This window comes from Aspergillus homomorphus (assembly GCF_003184865.1).
Source record: "Aspergillus homomorphus CBS 101889 unplaced genomic scaffold BO97scaffold_58, whole genome shotgun sequence".
NCBI classification, from domain to species: domain Eukaryota; kingdom Fungi; phylum Ascomycota; class Eurotiomycetes; order Eurotiales; family Aspergillaceae; genus Aspergillus; species Aspergillus homomorphus.
In genome coordinates this window covers 56390-81765 of record NW_020291944.1, presented here as the reverse complement: position 1 = coordinate 81765, position 25376 = coordinate 56390, and the positions used below count along the sequence as shown (strand labels likewise).

The window sequence follows — 25376 nt, the reverse complement described above, 5'->3', positions numbered from 1 at the left end:
GTACTGTACAGTACAAGAACCGCTAAACTAACAGTACAATCGCACCAGATTAGGCGTCACAACAGCCAAAGACGTGAACGAACAGTGCGCGTACCCCGCGCCATCGCCGACCTCTTTGCCTGGGTGCGGATGCGGGTGCGGATAAGGATACTCCGTCACCTCGGGGACCTCCTCCACCCCCTCTCGAGGGATCTCCCCCCACATCAAGGGCTTCGTTGCAGCGCCCTCATCCGCTGGAGGCGGATGACACGCCGCGCTGATGGCCGCGCTACAATGCGTCGCCAGCGGCATGTGCGACTTGAACTGCCGCGCGCCCACCGCGAGCAGCAGCCCCAGGCCCAAGAGCCCGACCCAGAGCGTGATGAACATCGCCATCGGGGAATAGCAACATCCGCGGGAGGAACCCTGCTCGTCCTCTTCGCCGTACACGTTGTAAACCTTGATGTTCACGAAGAAGATGCTCTGTGAGAGGAGCCAGTGCAGCGTGGCGGACAGCACAAGGAGAGGACCGCTGTACTGATACGGCAGGCTCAGATAATAACTGGACTGTTGCTGGCCGCGCGGCCACGAGACACGCAACGGGCGACGGTGCCGCGCGTACCCGTCCCATTCGGCCGCCACGTGCATGCAGGTCAACACGCCGTTGACGAGGAAGTAGAGCATGGAGAGCACTATCTGCGGCGTATTGGCGAGAAGCACGAGCGCGATCATGTTGCGTGAGAGATACTCAATCATGGTGCTTGCGCTGGTTTGCGCGAAGCCGAGGTCCATGGCGGAGTCAAAGTCGCCGGCGCTTTGGACGACGGCGTAGCTGACAAGCCAGATTGATGTGGTGATGCAGGCGACAAAGCTGCAAGGGATTAGCGGAAGGTGAGGGTTTGATCAGGCGCCAAGGGAAAAACATACAAGGTCAAAACTACCGTCCAGCGTGTCCAGCTGGCCGCTTGGTACCATCTTTTGCGCGGAGGGAGAACGAGGGGGTAGATCTTTGGGGTTGCCGGTTTGAATCTTGGCGAGAGGTCGTCCAGCGGCTGCGAATCTGGGCTCGGTGCTCGTTGCTGCAGTGTGTATCCTGTCGGTCGACCGAGCCTGATCGCGGAGAGACGCCAGGCTTGCGGCCGACGCGTGACCTCGGCACGAGAGATCAGACATCGTCCAAGAGTAGTAGGATCAGGTCGGGTAAGAAATGAGGCCAGCGCATCGCCTACTCTTAGCAAGAGGTCAGTGCGCTTGACCCGGGCGGTCAGCAACATGCAGATGACTTTGGTGATATTGCAAATAATGACGACGATTGCGATTGGAGGACTGAAGAAGAGCTGGCAGCGCTGTTCCTCTTCTTTGATGAGGCAATGAGATACAGGGACGTCTCGCGCACCCGTCTCATCGATGTATGTGTATTGAGTGAGGATGCCAGTCCCGTTTAGCTCGAAGGTGATCCCGGCTGCCCAAGAGCTGTTTTTCCAATGAGACGGGGTGTTCAGGTACTCGCGCAAGGCTCCCTCAGACGGATTATAGGCAAGATTGAATTCCGCAAGGAGCAGCAAGTCGTTGCTCAAGCTGCCGTTGGCTACCGCGTATATATTGGAAAAAGTGGTATCGCGGAGATTGAAGTGACGGACGTAGTCATGTCCGTCATATGCAGGATCAGGTAGAGAGTAGTTCCACACGCGATAACTCCAATAACTATCGACCAGCGTCAGATTTCCTGTCTGGATCTGTTTGGCCTCAGTCTCATTTTGAATACCCTGCATATACTCGTAGACAGAGTATAGACCAAAGCTCGATCCAAGGTATCCCGCCGCCTGATAGCCCTCCACCTGCAGGCTGCTAGTGTTGTGAAAATATTCTCGATCTGCAACGTAGATGAGCGTGCCGTACTTCGTGTTGTGTTCGACATTGTACTTGGCAATGCAATCCGCAGTCGTCGCGTTGATAAAGGTGCCATTGAAGATCTGGGCTCGGACGACTGCAGCATCGGACCCAACCTCCGACAAGAAGGTGTCGCGGCTGGTGGTGTCGTTGCTGATCAAGGATTCCGTGGGGGAAAGATCGTTTGGAATTATAAACATCCCGTACTCGAGGGTTGAAATGGATGAGAAGATGACCGAGTTGTAGATCATATGGATGGGGGTGGAACTGATCAGAAGCAACACCCACAGAATCTTCCGTCGCCGGTCCATGACTGCAAAGTTGCGAAGGCTGAATGTCCCAATATCAAGCCAACGGGCCTTAGCATGAGCCCGATCGACATCGGCTCGGGACGGTGCCCCCAGGCACTGCATCACGTAGTTGCTAGCCCCAAGAAGGATGGTGCTCAATGCGTTGATTACCACGTGCAATCCCGTCGCCCAATGGCTGGATCGCGCGCATTGCCCGCTATATAGTTCCGCCATTTCAAACTGGGCGCGGTTCGTCCGTCGGTTCGGTTGTTGGACATATGCAATGAGTAATGCCGTGATCGTCATGATAATGTTGATGACTAGAATCGTGCCGGTGATCCAAGTACATATTACTGCCCCTTTGATCCATTCGTTTCCCCCCTCTGCTTCTGCAAGAATTCTGCGTGGGAGTAAGAGGTCTGTCCATCGTGGTCGTCTGCGCTGATGTTCACCAGGAATGGTCGAGTAGCGAAACTGCTCCCGCCAGGCGGATGGCGGCCTGGGCACTTCCACCGTTACCTGTACCAGATCGCTATTCGGACCCATTGCGTCGGGCGCGGAGACATTGGCAGATTTCCTTAATGAGCGATGGCGTATGCGAAACAAAGAACGGATCGGAGACAAATTTTGGCGAGCCGAGACATTGGTGATTAGGGGCTTTTAGACCGGTCGGCGGTAGACTAGTAGTCTAGCACCCTAGCACCCTAATAAAAACTGGGTCTTGGCTGGGATTTTGCGCCTCAGTCTCTGGGTTAGCACGACTTAGCGATTGCTCCACTTGGCGCGGCAAAACCGCAAGGAGCTGTCAATGCCTTGGCAGCGGCAGCGGCTTTTGTTTCTCTGGCTTTGATCTCGGGGAATGAAGATCCTTCCACATGTCATCGTGATCAATGCCACGCGATCGACAGTTGAAGGATTTGCCAATTAGATGAAAACGGGAATAGTTGCTGTCTCCGTGCCTCCTTTGCCACCAAAAATGTTATCTTCTGTACGGCAGAGCGGGTTGCACCTGTCGAATCCTGTCAAATTGTCCTTAAGAAGCAAAAGCATCGCCCCATGGTAAAAGTTTATGAAGGATGGCGCACAGACAAGGGCTGTCTTGACCAGCTGGGAAGGGTCTGATATCAAGCTCAGCTAAGACTTCTGTCGATATCATAGAGCAAGCTGACGAATTGGACCCATCGTGTGCTCTCCGAACGAGGCAGGCTTGTGTTTCACTCGTGACCACGAGGATATCAAGCTTTGCGATCAATTACATTGTCTCCGTCGAACAGGCACAAGCATCCATTTTAGCTTCTTTGTACCGACGCCGATTATTACAGTGGGGACCGCCTGGTGATAACTCCTTGAAGTCGAATACATGCGCCGGCTATTGTGTGGTTGCCTCGCTGATTGCCAGGCTGAGCCAAGGGCGGCATCAGACCTTTAAAGTAGCTTTTCACGGTCGCAGGAGGCAAACCCCGATCCAGAAAGCAACAGCAAGAATTTGTAGATGCCCAGGGAGGCAGTTGCATGTCTGGGTAGCGGGTTTGAGGACACGCTGATAATTATGTGCACTCATATATTGACATAGAAGTATGCTCGGGAAGCTAACGGCAACCAAGTCAAGCTAAGAGGGGAATAGGATTTTATGTAGATTCAATCCAAATTAGTGTAGGAAATTGTTCAAAAGAGTCACTAAATAGTCCAAGGAAAGCTTTAATGTGTCGACCTACCTTACCTTGTGATGATAACCTTGAAGTCAAAGGATGGTCCATGCCTCTCCCTGGCCTTCCTGAGATGAGGAAGTAGGCGGCTCTGGTTCAATGCTGACTTCGCCCAAAGGGAAGCAAACCTGGTTGTTTATGGCCCGAGATATCTTTCTGCGAGGATTATATTGCACTGGAGGATCATATCGCACTTCGATCTCGTTCCTCCTAGCGACTGCTTCCGTAGCGAGGGTTAAGCATTCTGGTGATGCTTGCAATCCTAGTTCAGTGATTTGCTGTTTCCAGAACCGCCAACGTTCTATGCTGTAGCCAGGCTTTCCCCCTGTTTCACAGGCCTCACTGTAAAAAGGACCAGGCGCCCGCTGGCGTTCTAGCCTGGCTCTCGCATATACATTTTTTCGTGCCTCGTGTAACGGCAGAGGTGGATATCTCGTATAGATTGTGATTCCTGCATGGACGATATATGCGTGCGCGATGGCAACAGCAAAATCTATATCCGGCATGTCTTCATCATCATCATCATCCTCCTCCTCCTCCTCCTCCTCCTCCATCCCGTCGTCACTATAGTGGGTTTCCCAATCACTCCAATCGACTTCATCCCATTGATTGGATTTTAAAGCCCATCTGAGCAAATCAAGCGGGCGGTAAGTGTCCTCCAACAGTCCTCGTTCGATCAGTTGCGCGGTGAGAATATAGGTGTTGAGTGCGTCTTGTCGCGTCGGTCCCCATGTCGGTATAGGTTTCTGGATCGAGGCGAATGATTTGAAATAGTATCTTCATTGTTGAAGCCGGTATCCCAAAGAACGTACTTTTTATACACATCGCTCGACGACGGTCCTTTGTATACTTTGTCCAGAAACTCCCTCTCTGGTAGCTGGGTCAAGGCTTCCAGGAAGTCGACCAGGCGTGTTACAACTGTCTCGTCATCGCCCTTAGGACTGCACACAATCTTTGGAACTCCAATTTGTAGGAAAAACACTTCTCGACGAGCATACTTATAGAACTCATCCGGATCCCGCTCTTCCCAGTCATGGAATAGTTTGTCCACCTTCCGGGCTGCTTGCCGCGGATCCAAGGGATCGTTGGCCTGCGCGTCTTGAATCATAATACCAAGCCCGGCATTGCATATCTCGGATCTGTCCCTATTTATAGTGAGGTGAGTTGCTAATGTTGTTAGTGTTTCGTATACCGCAGTATGAGATGTCAGTGAGGTGAGTTGCTGGTGTTTGATCGAGCCAGACAGTCACCCTTCTCCTTAAGTCCGTGAACATGACTAGTCATATGTTTTGTGTTGCCGCCGCTATTGTCATAATTGTTAGACAGCTTGAAGCATTATATAGCCTTCACGCTACCGTTGGCTATCTGGCGCGCACCACATACACAAGGAAATGTCCTTTAAATATTGCAAGTCCTCTGACGCTCTACGGAAAATTACCATCTAGTCCATTCTCGTGTGAATGCTGTCGAGAGGTTTCTCTGTACATCACTTTTGACCTTTGCGCTTCGTGAATATGGAGCGAGAACTCCCGTCTTGTCATCATCGTATGATTCACTATCACTTTCTGTTTTGCGGCTCTCGCCGAAGGTCTGCGAGCCGGTTATCCAAGCCCTGCTCGCAGGCTTGGACACCTCATCAGACGTATTGGGGATATATTTGCTCCTTATAATAATAGCGGGGGCAATGCTTTGATCATTCATTACTACAGTTACTATGAATTGAATCAAAGAACTCTTGATCGCATCTGGTGTTCTGATTCACTGTTGGCTATCTAGCCATGTTGTTTTGTTGGACTGGACTGTTTATTGGTTACATATGAAAAATTGCATTGTATTCTCTTTCGCATTTCAGATTTCAGCCCGCCTTCCACAAGTAGAACAGAGATAGAATCTCTTCTACCGTACGAGAGCCGATGTTGGATTCATTCAGCAACATGGGATCGTTACCTCGTGGACAGTAAGGTTTGGTGGTTCCGACCGGGATCTTGATACGGACCCGGCCCGGTTCGCGTAGACCGTTCATGGCGATTTACGGAACCATGGATGGAGATCACCCGCCATTATGGAGTGTGGGATTAGCTCCCCTATCCCCTACTCAGTACTACATCTGAACTCAGGGGACGAATAATTGAGCTCGGTGGTGTCGTAGAATCGTGGGGGAAAGATGCGGGGTGTTCAACTTGTGAAATGACAGATGAGTTACGAATGATGTCATCGGGACACGTTTCCGCTTCAGGCTCGCGCGCCTGTTGTTGTCATCACGTGCTTCTTAGGTGTCTCGGGCATCAATATTACAGTCTGTATGCCCGAGCAGGCAAAATACCTTAGAGGTCCCTGATGGCAGAGCACTCCATATTGCTGCTCCCCACCGACTCAGCGAGTCTAGATAGAAGCGGCTCTTTAGGTGTAAGACCCGAGTCCAGCTTCTCGTCATTGGCAAGACTAGCCCAGTAGCCATCTCTATGACATTAAGACATGAATAGCATCATCGATCGCCGGTTTGTCCCCATACCCTCTCGCATTCCCGCCCATCTCGCTGTCTCGTCGCTCTTTGTGCCGCTCCTCAGCCCGCGCTCCAAAGCATAGATCTACTTTGCACCAGGGTTTCCTTCAGCAATCATATTCATGTGCCACCCAAACAGTAGTTTTCCCACGTGGTATTCGACTATCGCGGACATCGCGGGCTGCCCGTCGCGCCGGGGCTTCCGACGTCGGCATTCCTCAGACGGACATGAGGCGATCGCGTCTAGGTATGGTATATAGTCATAACGTGGATACTGCGAGGCTGCCGGGAGGAATCTACATGAGGATTAAATCATCGACGTTCGTAATCTGCACGGTCGGACTATGGTTGGAAGGATGCGGTCGGGCGGGCTAAACCCGTAATGTCCGTTGGGCGGAGGTGCGTGCTCGCGGAGACAATGGCGTTCGTCTATGGTGTGGAGACGATGCACAAATGCTGCAATTCAGGAACAAAGGGAGAATTGAAAATAAAAGGGCAGGACGGTTATTGAAGGTCACTCAGAGAGGAATCATCCGTTGTGAGGCAAGAGATGAGAAGAGAGGCCGGTCAACCAGATGGACGCGGGGGTGGGGTGTGGTTTCCTTCCGTCTCCCCGCAACAGTGCAAACAAAGACAACAACACTACTCTACTCTCCTTTCAACCTTGTCTGTGTTTGTTGAAGGCGGAGCTATTCGACTATTGTTCTACTTTTTGACCTCCTCTACAATACTAGGAGCTTAGCTCCTGTTCAACGAAGTCAATGCTATGCGCTCCACGGCGTGTACAACACTTCTCGACATGTCAAAATCCATTCCACTCAACAAACAGTGTAACGTTCATCAAAACAATCAGAGCGTTTTTGTGTGGCAAGCACCTTTCACAATTGACAAAAGCACAATCTCAATAAGTGACAGCACTGACTCATTCTCTTGTCTTCACATGCAGGGACCCAAATCACTCCATCACTGGCCAGGCAACATGGACACCCTATTCCACATCATACTGTTCTGACAGCTTCGCACATCCAACCTAAACGTAGCTGACGACGACCTCGCTGCTGGAAGTGGAGACAGAGGTGAGAACATTGTTGTTCTGCTCGATATCGATAATGGTGGCGCCGGAGGGGCCCACGGTGGAGCCGCTCTTGGTGGCATACGCGTTGGAAAAGGTGACAGTGCCGAAGTTGGCGAAGGGAACGAGGGAGGAGTTCTGCTCGAAGTCCTCGACGATCCACTCGGCGTTGTACCTGTATCACGGGTCAGTATCACGACTTCACGGATAATGGGAGGATGACATACTCGCAGAGGTCGCCGTCGACACCACCGCTGAAGGTGTGGGTGACGGTCTTGCCCTTGGTGACGTTCTCGACGGTGGCCGTACCGGCCGTTTTGCTGCTGGCATCAACCGTAACCTTGACGACGTCGCCGGCAGAGAAGCTGATGCCGCTGAAGTCGTAGGCATAGTCGGGGTACCACTCGTACCAGGCGTCATAGCTGACGGAGCTGCCCTCGACACAGAAGTCGAGACCAGTCTGCAGGATGGCGGTGCCACAGGTGTCGCCGTCAATACCAACCCAGGCGGAAGCACAGTACTGCTCGCGGCTGGAGCCTCCAGAGGGGACGGAGGGGGTCGGGATGGTGAACTCGGCGGTGACGGCGGTGTAGCCGGTGCCGATAAGGACGGCACCAGCCCAGTTCGATGAGTACTGAGCGTTCTTCTCGCCGGTCAGGTTGATAGCCTCGCTGGTGCCTGGCTTGAGAGGGGGGTTGCTCTTGCGGTTCGTGGCACCTCGTCTGGCGGCACGAGCGGCCTTCTCAGCCTGGCGCTTCTCGGTGAGGGGAGCGGCCAAGGCAGCGGTGGCCAACAAGCCAGCGGTCAGAAGAGTAGAGGTTCTCATTATGATGATGTGAGGATTGGTGGTCGAACTTGGACCGAGAGAAGAGTGAAGATCACGGAGATTGAGCTTTGAAGATGAGGATGCTTGCTGATGAGGAGGAGGTGAGTTCAAGTGGATTCCAAGTCATTCTTATACCTTTCTCCCCTCCCCTTGCTGGGAAATCATAGGGTTGACTGAGGAGACCAAGAACAGGACTCCGACGTATCTCGCTGCAGAAACAATTTGCAGGTGATAAGGTCATATCGGGCGAAAAGTCGCGCAAGTTCCTATCAGCGCGCAGACATCGAGATGGAATAGATAGTGGCTGAAGAGCCAAGACGCTTAAGCAACGGGTGATGAGGGCTCAATCACTCCTGCCGCTTAGTCTTTTCTTGGGGGTGGCAGACATTGGCATCCTCGGCGAAAGCTTCAGTCGACTCAGCTTGCTGATAGTTGGTCGTCTTCTTTCAGAGTCGTCCAACTCGATCAACACTTCAAGCGCAAAACGGGCAGACATGATTATCCTGCTACCATGTGTATCCAGTGATAGAGAACGGATGTGGATAGCAGATCCAATTCTTCAGGTACCGCAACTCCTGTCTATCAGTTCAGTTGCTCCGCTTTTCCCTGCCGAACAGCCGATTAGTGCCTGGTTCCGCTAGTCTGCAACAGGAAGGTTATGCTCAGATAGATCCCTAGTCCATCTGCAACCTCGGTCTTATGATAAGGCAGTATTTCCAAATTGACTCCGAGATTAATGCCCCCAAGGTCGCTAACTCATTCTGATGGAACCAGAGCGTGCTTTGATTGATGGGGATTCCTGCGGATGCGATGAGGTTGTATCCCGTGCCTTCCCAGGTCCATCGTCGTTTTCGTTGGATCATAGCCTTGACATTAGGTTCTGCACCCCTCATTCTCCCCGCACCTGCAGGATTGCTGCCAGCCGCCGGTATTCAAGGCGGGCCTCCGATGGAGGGTGTGTAGTCCGTGCTTCGAGAAGTTCTCCATGGTGACAACACAGTAAGTACTTTCAGCCCACCGATCCAGACACTTCTGAGCTTCCAAAGTCATCTAGCAGGAGTTATTCACCGGCGATAGACCCTCTCTCCTTGCATGCGCTCACTGGCAATACGGGTGGAGATACAGGATGTGTTGCAGAGCAGCCACCGAGATCGGAGGAAACACCCGTGCAGGCAACGCAACCCCGCCGCGGCCGGACGACCGACGGGATTTCCGCCATCCTTGCCGCCCGCCCACTCTCCCCCCTCATCCACTTCTCTTCTCCATTCCGTGTCCTGTCAAAGCTGGCAGTGCCAAGAAACGATCGTCGTCACATCTCCGTCCTTATCATCGCTGATCCCCGAGTCTAATATAACTTATCTGCGTCTGAGATTGGCGTGCGAAAGGCTGAGAGGGTGTCAGGTTCAACAGAGAGGCGGGTGATGCTGCCCAATGTTCCACCATCGCCACCGTCGGCCAGCATGTCGCTTACGAGCATGCGCCCTATGTAAGCGTAAGCGAGGTTCTCTCACGCAGGGAGCAGAGCAGATCGTGTACCTGAGGGTAACCGAACAAGGCGTCGGTCGAGGAACCGAGAGGGTCGGGTAGTTGTCAGTGGTTCCACGGCTAGCATCATGTGCACGCTTGCGTGAGTCTCGCCCGTCGAGTGGGCTGGAAGCGCTCTCGTGAAAACCCGGATAAAAGAGCTGCGGTGGCGAGCGTTCTCAACAACATTCTTAATGGGTAAGTTGACTGGTTGAAAGAAGTCAAGAGACAAGAGGTAGTTTCGGGCCCAGTGGTGACTCGCTCGCCCGCCTGGGTTGCCAGTGTAGATAGTTTCTCCATACATAGTGGCTTGATAGCCTTCGTTGCGAGAGGTTGCGGTTGGTTACAAAACGGTTACTGCTTATTACTTACTAGTAACTTACTAATAAATATTAATCAGCTAGTTTTAAATAATTATACAAAATTTAAACTTAATCTTATAACTATAGTAAAGTAAATTATTATTATATCTTTATCTTCTAATAATTTTAATATCTTTTAGAGTTTATCTTCTAATAAATTAATAATATCAAAAACTTATCTCTTTACTCTCTTTTTTAATTTCTAAACTAAGGTAAAACTATAAGTTTATATTTATTTTATTTTATAAGTATTATTAGTTTATATATTAAACTATATCTTTTTATTTAGTTATTAATATCTTATCTCTTTTTCTCTATTTTTATTTTATTTATTATATTTTTTTTTTCTATCTTTTTTTTTATCTCTACTTAAATTTTTTTTTTAATTTTTTTTTTGATCTCTTCTTTAATTTTTTCTTTAATCTTTTTAATAATTTTTTTTTAATCTCTTAGTTAATCTTTTCTTTAACTTTTCTGTTCTTTATTTATCTTATTTAAATTTTTATATCTAGATTAATAACTTAAATACTTTATAATTATAGTATCTAGTTTAATATTCTTATTTTATAATTTTATTAATAATAAAATCCTTTTTCTAAGTATTTTTTAATAAAATAAAAATAAATTTATAAAAAATCTGATTAACTAGAGTCCTGGTAAACTAAAATCCTTTTATAAATAAATTATATTAATCTATTCTAATTATATAAATACTAAAATAACTTAATTTATAGATACTTAAATAAAAGATCTACTAGTAAAAATAATTAAGACTAAATTAAATATTTTAACTACTTTAAAAAAGATATTTATAAAAAAGAAAATAATAGATTATCTATATATTTTTAATAAAAAGAAATAAGTTAAGTAGCTTTAGTTTAATATAATTAAGTCTTTCTAGATTAAGCTCTGGAATAATTATATAAAAATAATAAGTTAAAATAAAAAAAATTTAGGTTTAACTACTATATAAAAATAGATAATAAAAAACAAGACTTAAAACCTAGTTAAATATATTTAAAGAAATTTATAAAAATATAATTAGAAAGTACAGAATTATCTAATAATATTTATAATCTAAATAAAGTTAATAAATTTAAACTAGAATAATAAATTATTCTACTAGTATAGTTTTACTAAAAATTAAATAGATTTAATAATTTAAATACTTAAAAATATTCTAAGTAGTTTATATATATTATTATAAATTAATAAAAAGAATAGAGGGACTATAATCTTTAGAATATAATTAAATAATAAATCTTAGATCCAGATATAAAAAACTATTATAAGTAGATTTATATACTAATAAAAATAAATAAAAAAAAACTAGAGAAAAGAGAATATTAAATAAAAAAAAAAACTATACTAGATAAAGCTAAAATTAAGAAAAAAAATTAGAATTAAAGTTAAGTTTAGACTTAGATTAATAATACTAAAGCTTTAGAAGAAGAAAAGTTAATCTAGTTTAATATAAATTTATCTAAAGATAAGAACTAACTATAAATAAATAAATTTATTAATAAATAAAAAAAAATAGTTCTTAAATAAAAAAGTACTAAATATAATATTAAGAATCTTTTCTAGTAGTATATACTAATTATAGTAGTTTTAAATATAGTAAAACTAAATATAATTAAAAAAACTAAGAATATAATCTTAACTAATAAAACTAATTTTTTTAAAATATTTATATTAATATTAGTACTATTAACTTTTTTAAAATACTAGAAAAAAATAATTCTAAGTTTTAAGATAATTATTTTTTATAATATCTTTAATATAAACTTTTATAATAAGATAAAAAACTTTAAGTAGAGATATAAAATTAATAGTAATAAAAATAAACTAATTATATTAATTCTAAAGTATTTTAAGAAAATTAAAAAACAGAACTAGTAGTTAAATATTATAGAATTTTAATTTAAAAATTATATTAAAATATATAAAAATCTAAATATTAAAAATAAGAAGAAGTTATATATACTAGAAATATTAAAAAATATATTAATAAAGTTTTAGTAGCTGGTTACTATTAATAAACTAGTATAAATTTAGAATATAAAATTAATTATAAAAGTAATTCTAGCTGATAATATAAAATTAAAAAAAATATAAAAAATAGTAGTATTTATTCTTTATATAAGTTAATATTAATTATTTAGTAAAAGACTTTTATAACTAATATTATATAAACTATAAATATATTTAATAAGAAATATAAAGTAGCTATTAATAAGAATAAAAAAAATTATTTAAAAATAAAATCTACTTTAGTAATTATTTCTCTATATCTAATTAAATAATAGATAAAGAAGATATAAGCTATTATATCTTAACTAAATATATAAATATATTATAATAATAATTAATATTAGATAAAAATAATTAGATTTATTTAAGATTAATTAATAAAAAATTATAATTATTTCTTAGGATATCTAAAATATACTAGAATTATAATTATTACTAATTATAATATCTTTAAAATTTATTATAATTTATAGAGAGTTAAGAATTAGTATATAAAGAAAAAAAAATACTTTAACTTAAAATTAAAAATAATATTAACTAATTTTCCCTATTACTTTATAAATATATTTAAAATAGATATATTTAATAAAGTATATTATCTTTATAATAATTTCTCAGATTAGACTTTAGTATATATATAACTTAAAACTTAGTTTAATTTATTATTAACTATAATTCTATTTTTTAATAATATTAAAGATTTTTCTAGATATATTAAACTATTATTACTAGTATATAACTAAAATATAATATTTAGAAATAATATCTTTATATTATTTACTATAAAGTAAAGTAGTATAGAAAAATAATATTTATATAATTAAGAATTTATTAGTAATTATATTTTTAAGAAAAAAATTAATAAAATAAAGTATATTTTCTATTTTTAAACTATTCTAATATATCTAATAATTAGATATATAAAAACCTTAGAGATACTATTTAAAAATAGATATAAAATTAAATTAGATATTCTATTATTAATTAAAAAAATTAAGAAACTAGTTTTTACCTTTATTAAATAAAAGATTTACTATAATATTAAGCTTATATATTAAAAATACTTATTTATAAAAAATTAGAATTACTTAAAAAGATATTAATAAAATATAAAAAAATTATATATTTTAATTATAGCCTCTTTATAACTGGGATTTATTTATATTTAAAAAAGTCTAAAAAAAACTTATCTATTTAATATATTAAAATTAGTAAAAGCAGATACCTGACTTTCTAAGATAAAATATTCTTTAAAATATAAAACCTATCTAGTTATAAAAATTAATATAAAAATCTTTTATATATAATTTTATAATACTACTAGTATAGAACTTAAGATGAAAATTAAAATTAGTAAAAAAAATATAATAATTCTAACTAATAAATTAGAGTTTCTAGTATTTAAATTATTAAAAATTAAATATTTACTATAGTTACTATAAGAATAAATAATTATTAAAAATAAAAAAATATTTATTTTTATTTATTTTTCGGGAGAAGAAATCTATCTTTATACTACTCTTAATAAAATTAGATTTAATATTAAAATTCTATATTTAAAACTTAGCTTAATTAAATATAGTAGTATTATAAAAAAATTTATTAAAAATCCTAATTTATATAAGATTCTTATTATAAATTATTTTATAAACTTATTAGATCTAAATCTTTAAATAATATATTATAATATCTATCTTTTTTCTTTATTAATCTTTTATATAATTTTTAAGTAATTAATTAGCTGCCTAGTATATATTAATTAGATATAAATTATATATATTTATAAATATTATATTTTTATAATATTTAATATCTATCTTATAAATTATAATATATAAAAAATAATACTAGGTTTTATAGTAATAATATATACTAATTTAATATTAATTATAAGAGAAAACAGGTTTTTAGTAAAAAAATAAATAATTTAAAATAAAAAACTAATAATCTTATAATCTAAAAAGCTAATATAAAAAAGTAATATTATTAATATAAATTAAATAATAAAATAAATTATACTGGAATTACAGGATAATCTCTAACTTAATATTTAAAATTAGATTAAAAATAAGATATTCAGATTTAATTCTATAGCTTACAGTTATATATACTTATTTAAATAGAATAATTTATTAATTATTTAATAAACCTCTAGTAATATATAAAAAAATCTTTTATAAATAATTTCTAATATAATTATAAATAGTTTAAAAAAATTAAAATAATCTTTAACATCTATTTCTACAGTTAAAATAATTAGATTTTTTATAATTAATATAAAATATATAAGAAATAAAATAATATTATTAAACTAATAGAAATTATATAGTTTCTAAATCAATAAAAATTATATATTTAATAGTATTCTAGTAATCTACTAGAAAATTCTATTATTATTAATAATATTTATAGTTAAATTTTATTCTAATAATAATATAATTAAAATATCTTTATATCTAGACCAGTCTGGAAAAATAAAGAATTATTAGAAATTAATCTAAAAAACTTAAGATATCTATATTTCTAATATATTAAATATATATTCTAATAATAGCAGATTTATAAACTAGTTAAGTAATACTATTCTTTATTAATATAGATAAACTTATTAATAATAATAATAATAAGTTTATACTATAAATAAGAGATATTCTAATTATAGATATAATAAAAATTAATAGAAAATAAAAATTAAAAGTAAAAAGCAGAATTATAACTAGTTAACTAAATAATAAAAAAAAATGTTTCTAAATTATTATTATTAGACTAGTATTATATATAATTTATATATTTATAATTTTCTTTTAATTAATTACTCTAATTTAAATTATTTTAAAAATTAAACTAGTTATTACCAGGATACTTACAGAAACCCTAAAATTATAACTTAGTATAGAATCTAGTTTAGTATATATTACTCTTCTTTAAATTTTTTTTATTAAATTAATATAAATTATTAATTATATCTTTATTTTCTAATTAATTACTATTATTATTATTACCACCTATTATTAGCTAATAAATACTATTAGAAATAATTAAGAATAACTTAGTATTTAATATAGAGACTTAATAATTATAATATTATATAACTAGATTAAAAATAATTTAATAAAACTAAATAAAATCTATTTTATCTAATATTAAGATATTTAATAAATTATAATAGAATATTTACTAGTAGTTTATATCTTATCTTAATAATTAAAGAATTATTTAACTAGTAGAGTAGATCTTTCTAGAAATAAAATAAAATAATTATTATTTTAAAACTAGAATATTTTATATCTGTGATTTTTATAAATAATAGAAGAATTATACCTGGAAATTTATTTTAAAAAAATTTAAAAACTAGATAATAATATTTTCTATAAAAAAAATTAAATTAAAAATTATATAAACTATATTACTATCTTCTAGATAATTAAAGTATAGTTTAATTTTATTTAGATTTTTAAAGTTTTCTCTTAAATATAATTAATAATCTTAATTAATAATTATTCAGTATTAGGTCAGGAATAATTAAAATATAAGAAAATTTTATAAAAAACTTTTATAAAAAATACTAATATATCAGATATTACTCTTTAAATAATAATAGTTTCTTATCTTTATAATATATATAAATAAAGTTAAGGTCAGCTAATAATCTCAAGTTTAAATAAATATAATTAAAATTATATTATTTAAATATTTAATATATTCTATATATTAAACTAATTTAAATATCTAATAGTTAATAATTTTCTATTATAAGCAGTATTATTAATCTATATTTAAAATATATAAATTAAGTTTAATATAAATAAAATTACAGAAAAGAACCTATTATTAATTTAATAAAAAAAAAACTCTTAAATAATTCTGATAATAAAAAGTATATAAAATATAAAAATAAAAAATAAACTATAATAGAGAATAAAACTAAAAATAAGAATAAAAATAAAAATAAAAATAAAAATAAAAATAAGAGTAAGAATAAAGATAAGAATTAAAATTAAAAAAAAAATTTTAATTTAAAATTATATACCTAATCTTTATATATCTACTACTAGTCTTATAATTATTTTAATAAATTTTAAGTACTTCTGAATATTTTCTAAAAAGATTTTAAAAATATAAAATATAAATTAACTATTTTCTTTTCAGATCTAGAATAAAAATAAGATTATTATTATAAAAAATAATCTATTTTATAAGAATATATTAGAATACTTATAGTATACTTATCTATATATAAATATATAAACTAATAGTAATAATAAATAATTAAATTAAAATTTATAAAACCTAATAAAACTTATTAAAGATATATATATATAAATAACTTTATTATAATAGTAGATTACTATATTTTAAATAATAAAATCCAAAACTATTATAATCTAAATATAAACTATTATAATTAAGATATATCTAGTTTTTTATATTTTACTAAAAATAAATTAGTTACTAGTATAAAATATAAAATTACTTTAAAAATATTTTTTAAATATATAATTTACTACTTCTAATCTAGTTTTTTAGATATATTATAATAGTTATATAAAGTTTTTTTATTTATCTAGAGTTATTTACTTTTAATTTTTATAAATTTCTAATATTTATTTATAATTAATTAAGAAATATTTCTACTATTATATTATATTTCTAGAAATTTAGATTTTATAATATTAAATAAAGTTTTATCTTTATTTTATTAAGTAAAAATTTATTTTATCTATAATTAAACTTCTTAAGATTTTTATTAATACTAATATCTTAATAAATAATAAATCTAAATTCTCTTATATTAAATCTCCTAATAATTATATTTTTTTTAATAACTCTTTTTTTAATAATATAAAAGAGAATATTAATCTAGAATTTTCTACTTTAACTAATATTCTAAAAAAAGATATTATTTATAATTATAATTAATTAGTATTTCTCTATTAATCTTTTTTCTTTTTTATAATATATTTTTCTTAATCTAAGTAAGATTAGTAATTTCTATAAAAATCTTTTATAAATCTTTATTTATAAATCTTTTTATTATATAAAATCTATACTCTTAAAATTTATAATAATTCTTAATCTCTAGGTCTTTATTATAGAAATCTTAAGAAATAATTATAAAACTTTATAAAAGATTTTATATATTATAAATATTTTTAAAAAAATCCAGAATATTCCTAAAATACTTAAAATACTTAAAAATTATATTAAAAAATTTCTACTACTACTATTAATAAAGAAGTATAAAATTCTAGTTAATCTAAAAATATAAATATTAGTTTTATTAATATATTAAGAAAATCTAGTTAAAAATACTATAACTTAATATATCTTTAATTTATTAAAATTTTATTATTTTATTTTATTCTTAGAACTAAAAATCAAGAAGATATATTTTAAAATAATAAAATATTTTAATAATCTTATTAAACTTTAGTATTTTTATATATAAAATTTATTATTAATTACTACCTCTAGTTAGTATATTATTTTATTAATTAAAGACTTATTTTTATTAGATAATATTATTAAATTTACTAAATAAAAATAAGAATATAATCTTTAATCTTAATATAATAAAATAGTTTTTATAAAATATAATTTCTGTTTATTATTATCTATTAAAGATTAAATTATTCTATTTATTTAGTTAATAATTAAAAATTATTAGCTAATTAAATTATAAAACTAAATTATATATAAATTTACTTTACTAGACTCTATACTATTAAATAAATTTTTATTAGTTAAAAAACTATTACTTAAGATTTTAATAACTTTTATTCTATATTATATTAATCTTTAGATTTCTTATATATTTTCTAATTAGCTAGATAATAGTATTATTTACTTTATTATTAATTTTAAATTTTATAAGATTTAATTTTATATTTAAATATATCTACTCTAGACAGAGTTTAAGCTTTAATCTTTTAATTAAGATTATTTTATATAACTTTTAAATTAATTAGATATCTAGTCTATCTCTTTACTTCTTTTTATTAATAATTTAGTATATATCAGAATATATATTATATATTTAAGAGTTTTTATCTTACTTTATTTATATTTCTATATTAAAAATATTATTATCTAGTTAACTCCTTTATTCTTATTCTAGATTTTTATAAAATAACTTTTAAAAATATAATATCTAATTTTAAATCTAATCTTAAGATTACTATAAAAAACTTTCTTGATTTTTTTTATAATACTTCTATTATTATTATTTTATTTATTATAATACTAACTGGAGATATATTCTAGTAAATTAAAAATAATAATATTCTTAACTATAATATTAATATAGAATACTAAATATATTATTATTTATAGTATAAAAAATATATTTCTAATTATAATACTATTTCTTATAATTATTATTATCTTTAAATATAAATTTTTTAGAAGTAGAGTATTTACTATATAATATTTAAAAAATAATAATAATACTTTATTATAAAAGATATATAGTTTTATTAATTACTAGTTAAGATTTTTATACTAATCTTAGATCTTATTCTAGATTAACTATATAATATTTTATATTTAGATTAAAAAGATATTAGGTTATACTTATAAAATTATATCTAATATATTCTTATATCTACTAGAATTAATAAATATTCTAATATATTATAGAAAATAATTTAATTTATATACTAGTTATAATAACTAAGTTTAAGATATCTAAAAATATAAATTATATTAAAATTTAATTAGACTTTTATTCTTTTACTTATTATTTTTTAATATTATATTAATTTATTCTAGTTCTATACTAAGTATCTTTAATATATAAAACTAATAATATTATTTCTTTTTTTAAATATTTAACTCTTATCAGGATTATCTTAATTAATTTATATATATATAATTATTATAGTAGTAATTATTATTATCTTAACTAGTTTTTATACTTTAATATAGAATTTTAAAAGATAGATTATATATAATTATTATATATTTTAATATTTTATAATAATAATATTAAATATATCTAATTAATAACTAAAAAAATTCTATAATAAAAACATATATATTTTATTTATAAGATTTTAATTTATATTAAAACTATTTTAGATAAGCTACTAAATATCTAAAATAATAAATAAATTAAATATATAATTACTTTAATTATTTATACAGGATTTTATTTTAATTTATTTATTAATAAATATAGACTACTAATAAATTATAATATCTTATATAAAAAATTTAAGTATAAGTTTATTATTTTCTAGTATTATTAATCTTTATCTTTACTAATTTCTTTTAAAGGATATTTAAGATTTAGATAGATTATATATTACTATCTTAATTTATAATTTATTTTTTTAAAATAAACTAGTTACAGTAAATTTTATAACTTAGATTAATAAATATATAAAATAATATATATTTAGATTATCTCTAGATTATTTAATAATTATATTAATTATATTTATAGTTTATCCAGTATTATATTCTTACTAATAAATATAATATATATTAATTTTTAATAAATATATAGTTATCTTTCTTAAGTATTTCTTTTTTAAAATAGTAGATATTATCTATACTTTTTTTAGTATATTAGAATAAATATACTATAACTACTCTAATTTAGTATAATTTATTATATTTTTTATTCTACTCTTAAATAAAACTATTATTAAGATAAATATTTTCTAAATCTTAAAAAATATATAAAAATCTTTTTTATATATTTTTATATTAATTATTTATCTAGATATTTAAAAATATTCTATATTAAAAGTTTTATTTAATATAGATTAAGTCTAGTACTTCTATATTATAATATTTAATATTATTTTTAATAAAAAAAATTTCTATTTTTTTTAGTATAGTTATTATAAAAATTAGGTTATAATACTATTTTATTTTTTTTTATTATAAATACTCTCCTGAATAGGTTTTTTTAAATCTAAATAATAAAATTAACTAAATATTTATAATAAATATAAATAATAATTTTAAATATTTATTAAATAAAAGTAAATAACTTTTACAGTATAAATAGAATATTAACTTTATATAATTATTTTTAATATAAAGTTCTTTATTTATTACTCTTAGTTATTATCTCTAATATACTAGTATAAATTAAGAAATAATTTTAACTTTATTCTATAATTATACTATAACCAGTAGAATTCTAAATTTATATAATAAATTAATTATTATAAACTCTGTAATATATTATGTATTTAATAATATTTTTAAGAGTTTAATAATAGATTACTATTAATAACTATAATTTACTGTAAGTAACTAATATACTACAGTATTAATATTATATTAATATATCTATTTAACTTATTATAACTTTATTATAATTTTAAGAAATCTTAGCAAAACTAATACAGTATATAATAAATCTTTATAAACTATTTAATATAACTCTTACTAACCATTAAAGACGGATACCCTCTGGTATTGAAACTCTCCAAATATCCCCCCTTAAGCTACTATGTAACCACTAATGTCATCTTTTTCACACCTTCAAGGCGCCATTAAATAGTGGTGAGGCTTTTTCGTTGTGGGTTTAGAGAGAGGATCGCGGGGTCGGCAAACCATTTATGTCTCTTGAGGTACCCTCTCTGCAGGCTGTAGAGCAGTCACTGAGCCGTGATGGCAGCCCCAGGAGGAATTATCTGGATGGAGAAAGTCGGGTGAATAGAGCTGCAATTTTAGATTTTAGTGATCAAGTGATGGTCGTTTGAGATGAGCCTCCAACGGCATAAACGCTAGGTTTAAAAATTGGGCCCGTTAGGGTTGTTTGCTCTGAATCATACTCGCGTTGTTTCTGTCAATCTCAACGAGCGAGATATTTCGGTAGTTGGATGATTCATATGCCATGCACAATGTTTCTTAGTAGGTAGACCCTTGAGACGTCCGGCGTAATGGCTCCCCTGGAGACGGAACTTGGAATATCTCCACTGCACCTTCCACAGTTACCCCGGGCGCACGCTTTGGGTCATCGGTCCATTGGGACACATTATCCGAACAAACCTCCATTGATCCAAAGGTATCTCACCAATGCAGTTTTGCAGTGATACGTGGAGCAGGGACTCTGCATAGCGGGAGACGCGTGTGCTACTTTATCTTCTGAGAGTCATGCTTTACCAAGCTCATCTGCATGGGTGATACTCTCTAGCAAGCCGCGCCGCCGCCTGCATGGTCCGGTCCAATGTACAGTACTGTGTCTGAACAGAAATCTTGCAACCAGGCATCCGCATTCTTGCACTCAGCGCCGTTCAGATAGATCAAATTTGCCACGACTAGCCGGACTTTTACAGGGCGCGTTAGGGACTGCATTAGACGCATGAACATCCAATACCACGTGATACATACTACAAGGACTAACTACTCTTTCAGTATATACGAGGGAGTAGGGTGGTATGATTGGAGTTGACCTCACTACTACGAGATAGAGAGCAAGACAGGCCGGTGGAGAAAGATTGAAAGCACATAAGCTTCTATGCATGCAGAAATCTCTTTATCTCTTATAAAATGTCAATGAAAGATATGCAAACAGGCGGTGCTATTAGTTCCAGTAAAAAAAGAAGAAAGTAATAAAAATACAATGTCGTATTTAAAACTCCCGGAGATAGAGTAATACTGCGTACGGTATACCTTTTTTAGAGAATTCTAGAAGTCATGTAAACAAAAGTGGAGTAATTCATCCATGACTGGAGTAAAAAAATAACAAAAGATATAAGAGTCAATAGAATTATCATTTCCAGTAAAGGAAAGAAAGACAACAAACAGAGGAAATAAGAATAGGCGGAATTGTCAATTCCAGTGACAAAAAAGGAAAAGAGATGATAAGGTATAAAAACAGGCAGAATCGTTGACTCGAGCCAAGAGAAAGAAGTGACAACTTAGCGGTGAAGTACAAGATCGGGCTAACTGGCGGATTCCAGTACTAAAGTAACTTGAAACAAACGTAAGCTCCAGCTTCCACCATCGCCACGATGTCAATCTACACCCTCCCCAACGAAATCATCGCTCTCCTGCCGGCCTACCTGAACAATATCGAAACCTTCACCAACGCCTCGTCGGCCTGCAGGCTGTTCCGCGACAACTTCGCGACAGCCTCGCCGAAAACCATCCTCCAGCTGGCGGCGGCTTCGGCGCCGACGTTCTTCTCGCCGCACCCGCACTTCCTGGTGGCCGCGACCGCACGGCAAGCCAGCGCGTGGGTGCTGCAGGACCCAGCCACACGCACGCCGCTCCTCCACCAAGCCCTGCGCGGCGGCATACCGGGGCTCTACGAATTCTGCCTGGAGCACGCGGGGCTCACTTTGGCCGAGATCCGGCGGCTGCACCTGGCGCGCTTCGACATCCTCAACCCGCTCTCGGACCGCATCGACAAAATGGCCGGCAGGCAGTGGTACCAGACCGAGCATTTCTGGGACGGCGGCGTCAGCGAGCCGTGGACGATCCAAACGGAGGCCGACCGCGCCACGTTCCAGATCGTGATCTACGGCGAGCTGTTCGGACCCGATATGGATGCGTTTCTGGCCGCCGGTAGACGCACCCCGGACAAGCCGGTGCACTCGATCGAGACGCGGCTCGAGTTCATCAAGTACTGTGTGCCGGATGCCATGTGTTTGAAGGGGTATCGGGGCTTTGCACAGCCGGAAAATTCGGGCCCGTATGCTAACCTGGAGGACCCCTGGGCCTTGCCGGGTGACCAGGTCGCGTTGCAGCATATCCTCTCGTGTCGCCGGTGGCGACGCATGTGGGCGGACGCCATGCGCATGATTTCTCGGGATGAGGCCGACGGCAAGATCGAGGATAATGTGAATGAGGAGTCGTGGCGCACGAAGCTGTGGCGCGATGCCTTGCTCGTGCAGGGCCTGTGGGGAATGCAGCTTGTCACCTTGCCCGAGGCGAGGGTGGCCAAGGAATGGCTCGACAAGGGCCGGTGGCTGCGCGAGCAGATCTGGAAGCTGGACGGTCCGCTGGAGACGCGCGCCATCGGCGAGCCGTGGGAAGATCCGGTGTCGCTGGCGCCGGATCCCAGCCAGGATGTTTTTGTTTGTATGGCGGCGCTTTGGCGGATGTAGTTTAGTTTACATGTACAATAAAGCTACTAATTCTACGCGGGTTTGCCGGGGGTTCTCTAAGTCCTTTTCTTTCATCTTTATCTTTCTATCATATCTACCTCTCCGAAAACAGAAGTATAACATTCCGGGGGAGAACCTCCGGACCCCCCTTTCTTTCAGCCTCCCAGCGACCTCAATCGAGACCAGAAATATACACTCACCCTAACGCAGAGAATATTAAATCGAGATTACCAGGAAGCTGATAGAAAGGGGGGTCCGGGGGTTCCCCCCCGGAAACGTCCACTTCCTTCAGTCATCGAAAGTGGGTTGCAAGGACAGGAGGGACCCTCCGCATCTACGATCACTAATCAATACGAGCACTATGAATGGGGTAGTTATGGCAGTGTCAGCAGGATTAGCAATCCCCCCACCAAAGCTCCGCGCGATTAGCACCCAGTCGACGAGCGAGCATTGCACCTCCGACCGTGTCATCTACGGAAGCTCTATGGCCCGACAGGATAGTCCGATAGGCTGGATGCGCTAGTCCGCCGTGTGGGGGCGGGATCTCCCAACAAAACAACCTTATTTATCTGCAGCCCCTGCCCTTCTTTTCTTCTTTGTATATCGTTCATCCTCTATGACTCGCAGAATTATGGGGCTGTCATCGCGTCTAGCAGCAGTACGCCTCCTCCCTTGGTCATAAACATCACACACTAACGCCAAATCTAGACCGCGCTCGGCCTAGCCATAGTGCTAGGCTGGCTAACCGACCGCCACAGACTGATCTGGCTGACGGTGCAGAACCACCCCAGCCGACTGCCGCAGCTCTCAGCTTTCGCCGACCACCAGGTCATCCTGGCAGACCAGCTCCGCAACTGCGAGGACGTGCACCTGGACGAGCAGCGCGGGTTCGCCCTCCTAAGCTGCGACCCGGGCCGCGACACGTGGAACACCGTGATGGTGCGTCCGTCATCCTAGCACTCTCAACCCTACACATAATTAAGCGTTCCGGGGGAGAACCCCCGGACCCCCCTTTTCTTTCAGCTCCCTGGCCACCTCAATCCCATCCCAGAATAAGAGCTACAAACTAAGAAGAAAAACAGGGAACCTTCATAAACGCGAGCAACCCAGGCACACTGTACTTATACGACTACGCCTCAGCACAGAACAACCCCACAGCACCACACAAGCACCTCCACGCACTAACCCTCACCAACTTCCCAACCACAAAACGCAAAACTTTCCACCCACTCGGCCTAGCCTACAACAAGGAAACCAGCACCCTCTTCGTAGCAAACCACGCGCCCCCGGGCCCAAGCATCGAGCTCTTCACCCTAAACCCCACACAACACACCCTAACCCACAAACAAAGCATAACGCACCCGCTCCTCCACGGCCCGAACGCCCTCCTTGCCCTCTCCCCGCAGGAGCTGTACATAACAAACGACCACCGCTGGCCCAGTGCCAAATACCCCGTGCTTAACGCCCTGGAAACCTACACCGCGTACGCAGGCGGCACAGTGGTCCACGCCAACCTCGCGACAGGGGAATATAAAGTCGTGGCGCGCCTGCCGTTCGCGAACGGCATCGCCGCGCTCAATGCCTCGCATCTCGCTGTTGCGTCTACTACCTCTCCCTCTGTCACTATCTACCTAGTTACCGAGGGGCGAGGGCTGGAGAGGAGGCTGAGTATTCGGACGCGCTTCCTGGTGGATAATCTCAGTGTTGATGCGAAGGGGAGGCTGGTTATGGCTGGGCATCCTTTTTTTCCGGCTTTGGGTGAGCTGGCGAGGAGGAATTATAGGTTTGAGGGCCTGGGCGATGGGGAAGGGGGGAGGCCGCGGGCGCCGAGCTGGGTGGCGGAGTGGGATGGGAATGTGGATGGGGTGGTACGGGATTTGTTTGTGGATCGGGGGGGCGTGTATGGGTGTAGTTCTGGTGCTGTGCGGGATGTGAGTAGGGGGGTTGGGCTTGTGGTTGGGTTGTATGAGCGGGGGATTTTGGTATGGAGAGAGTGAGGATCAGGGTACCAGGAAGCTGAAATGAAGGGGGGTCCGGGGGTTCTCCCCCGGGACGGTATGTCTCTGTTTGATCAAGGATAGGTGGGCCAGGAAGCTGAAGGAAAGGGGGGGTTTG

The 25376-nt window shown here is 36.0% G+C and overlaps 6 protein-coding genes across 6 annotated transcripts; 3 read left to right on the top strand and 3 right to left on the bottom strand.

Annotated features, from left to right (window-relative positions):
• Window positions 1–27: 27 nt before the first annotated feature.
• On the bottom strand, window positions 28–2705 carry BO97DRAFT_446566 (uncharacterized protein; the record flags this gene model as incomplete). Its single annotated transcript, XM_025698663.1, has 2 exons — window positions 28–850; window positions 907–2705. 2 exons carry the CDS (start codon window positions 2703–2705, stop codon window positions 28–30), a joined length of 2622 nt encoding a protein of 873 aa, XP_025546951.1.
• A 1195-nt stretch (window positions 2706–3900) lies between these two features.
• BO97DRAFT_418237 (uncharacterized protein) lies at window positions 3901–4973 on the bottom strand (the record flags this gene model as incomplete). Its single annotated transcript, XM_025696513.1, has 2 exons — window positions 3901–4642; window positions 4678–4973. 2 exons carry the CDS (start codon window positions 4971–4973, stop codon window positions 3901–3903), a joined length of 1038 nt encoding a protein of 345 aa, XP_025546950.1.
• Window positions 4974–7398: 2425 nt separating this feature from the next.
• BO97DRAFT_399260 (A4/G1 family peptidase) lies at window positions 7399–8488 on the bottom strand (the record flags this gene model as incomplete). The annotated part of the gene is made up of 2 exons (XM_025694231.1): window positions 7668–8488; window positions 7399–7615 (listed from the first exon to the last, which is right to left on the bottom strand). The coding sequence occupies exons 1-2, from the start codon at window positions 8264–8266 to the stop codon at window positions 7399–7401; spliced, it is 816 nt and encodes a 271-aa protein (XP_025546949.1). The 5' UTR covers window positions 8267–8488.
• A 2-nt stretch (window positions 8489–8490) lies between these two features.
• BO97DRAFT_408707 (uncharacterized protein) lies at window positions 8491–8990 on the top strand. The gene has a single exon (XM_025695923.1). The coding sequence runs from the start codon at window positions 8602–8604 to the stop codon at window positions 8905–8907; it is 306 nt and encodes a 101-aa protein (XP_025546948.1). The 5' UTR covers window positions 8491–8601; the 3' UTR covers window positions 8908–8990.
• A 12989-nt stretch (window positions 8991–21979) lies between these two features.
• Window positions 21980–23313, top strand: BO97DRAFT_233133 (uncharacterized protein). Its single transcript, XM_025690733.1, has 2 exons — window positions 21980–22018; window positions 22113–23313. The coding sequence occupies exon 2, from the start codon at window positions 22164–22166 to the stop codon at window positions 23259–23261; it is 1098 nt and encodes a 365-aa protein (XP_025546947.1). The 5' UTR covers window positions 21980–22018; window positions 22113–22163; the 3' UTR covers window positions 23262–23313.
• A 570-nt stretch (window positions 23314–23883) lies between these two features.
• On the top strand, window positions 23884–25258 carry BO97DRAFT_399253 (calcium-dependent phosphotriesterase; the record flags this gene model as incomplete). Its single annotated transcript, XM_025694230.1, has 3 exons — window positions 23884–23919; window positions 23970–24200; window positions 24344–25258. Exons 1-3 carry the CDS (start codon window positions 23893–23895, stop codon window positions 25256–25258), a joined length of 1173 nt encoding a protein of 390 aa, XP_025546946.1. The 5' UTR covers window positions 23884–23892.
• Window positions 25259–25376: the final 118 nt, after the last annotated feature.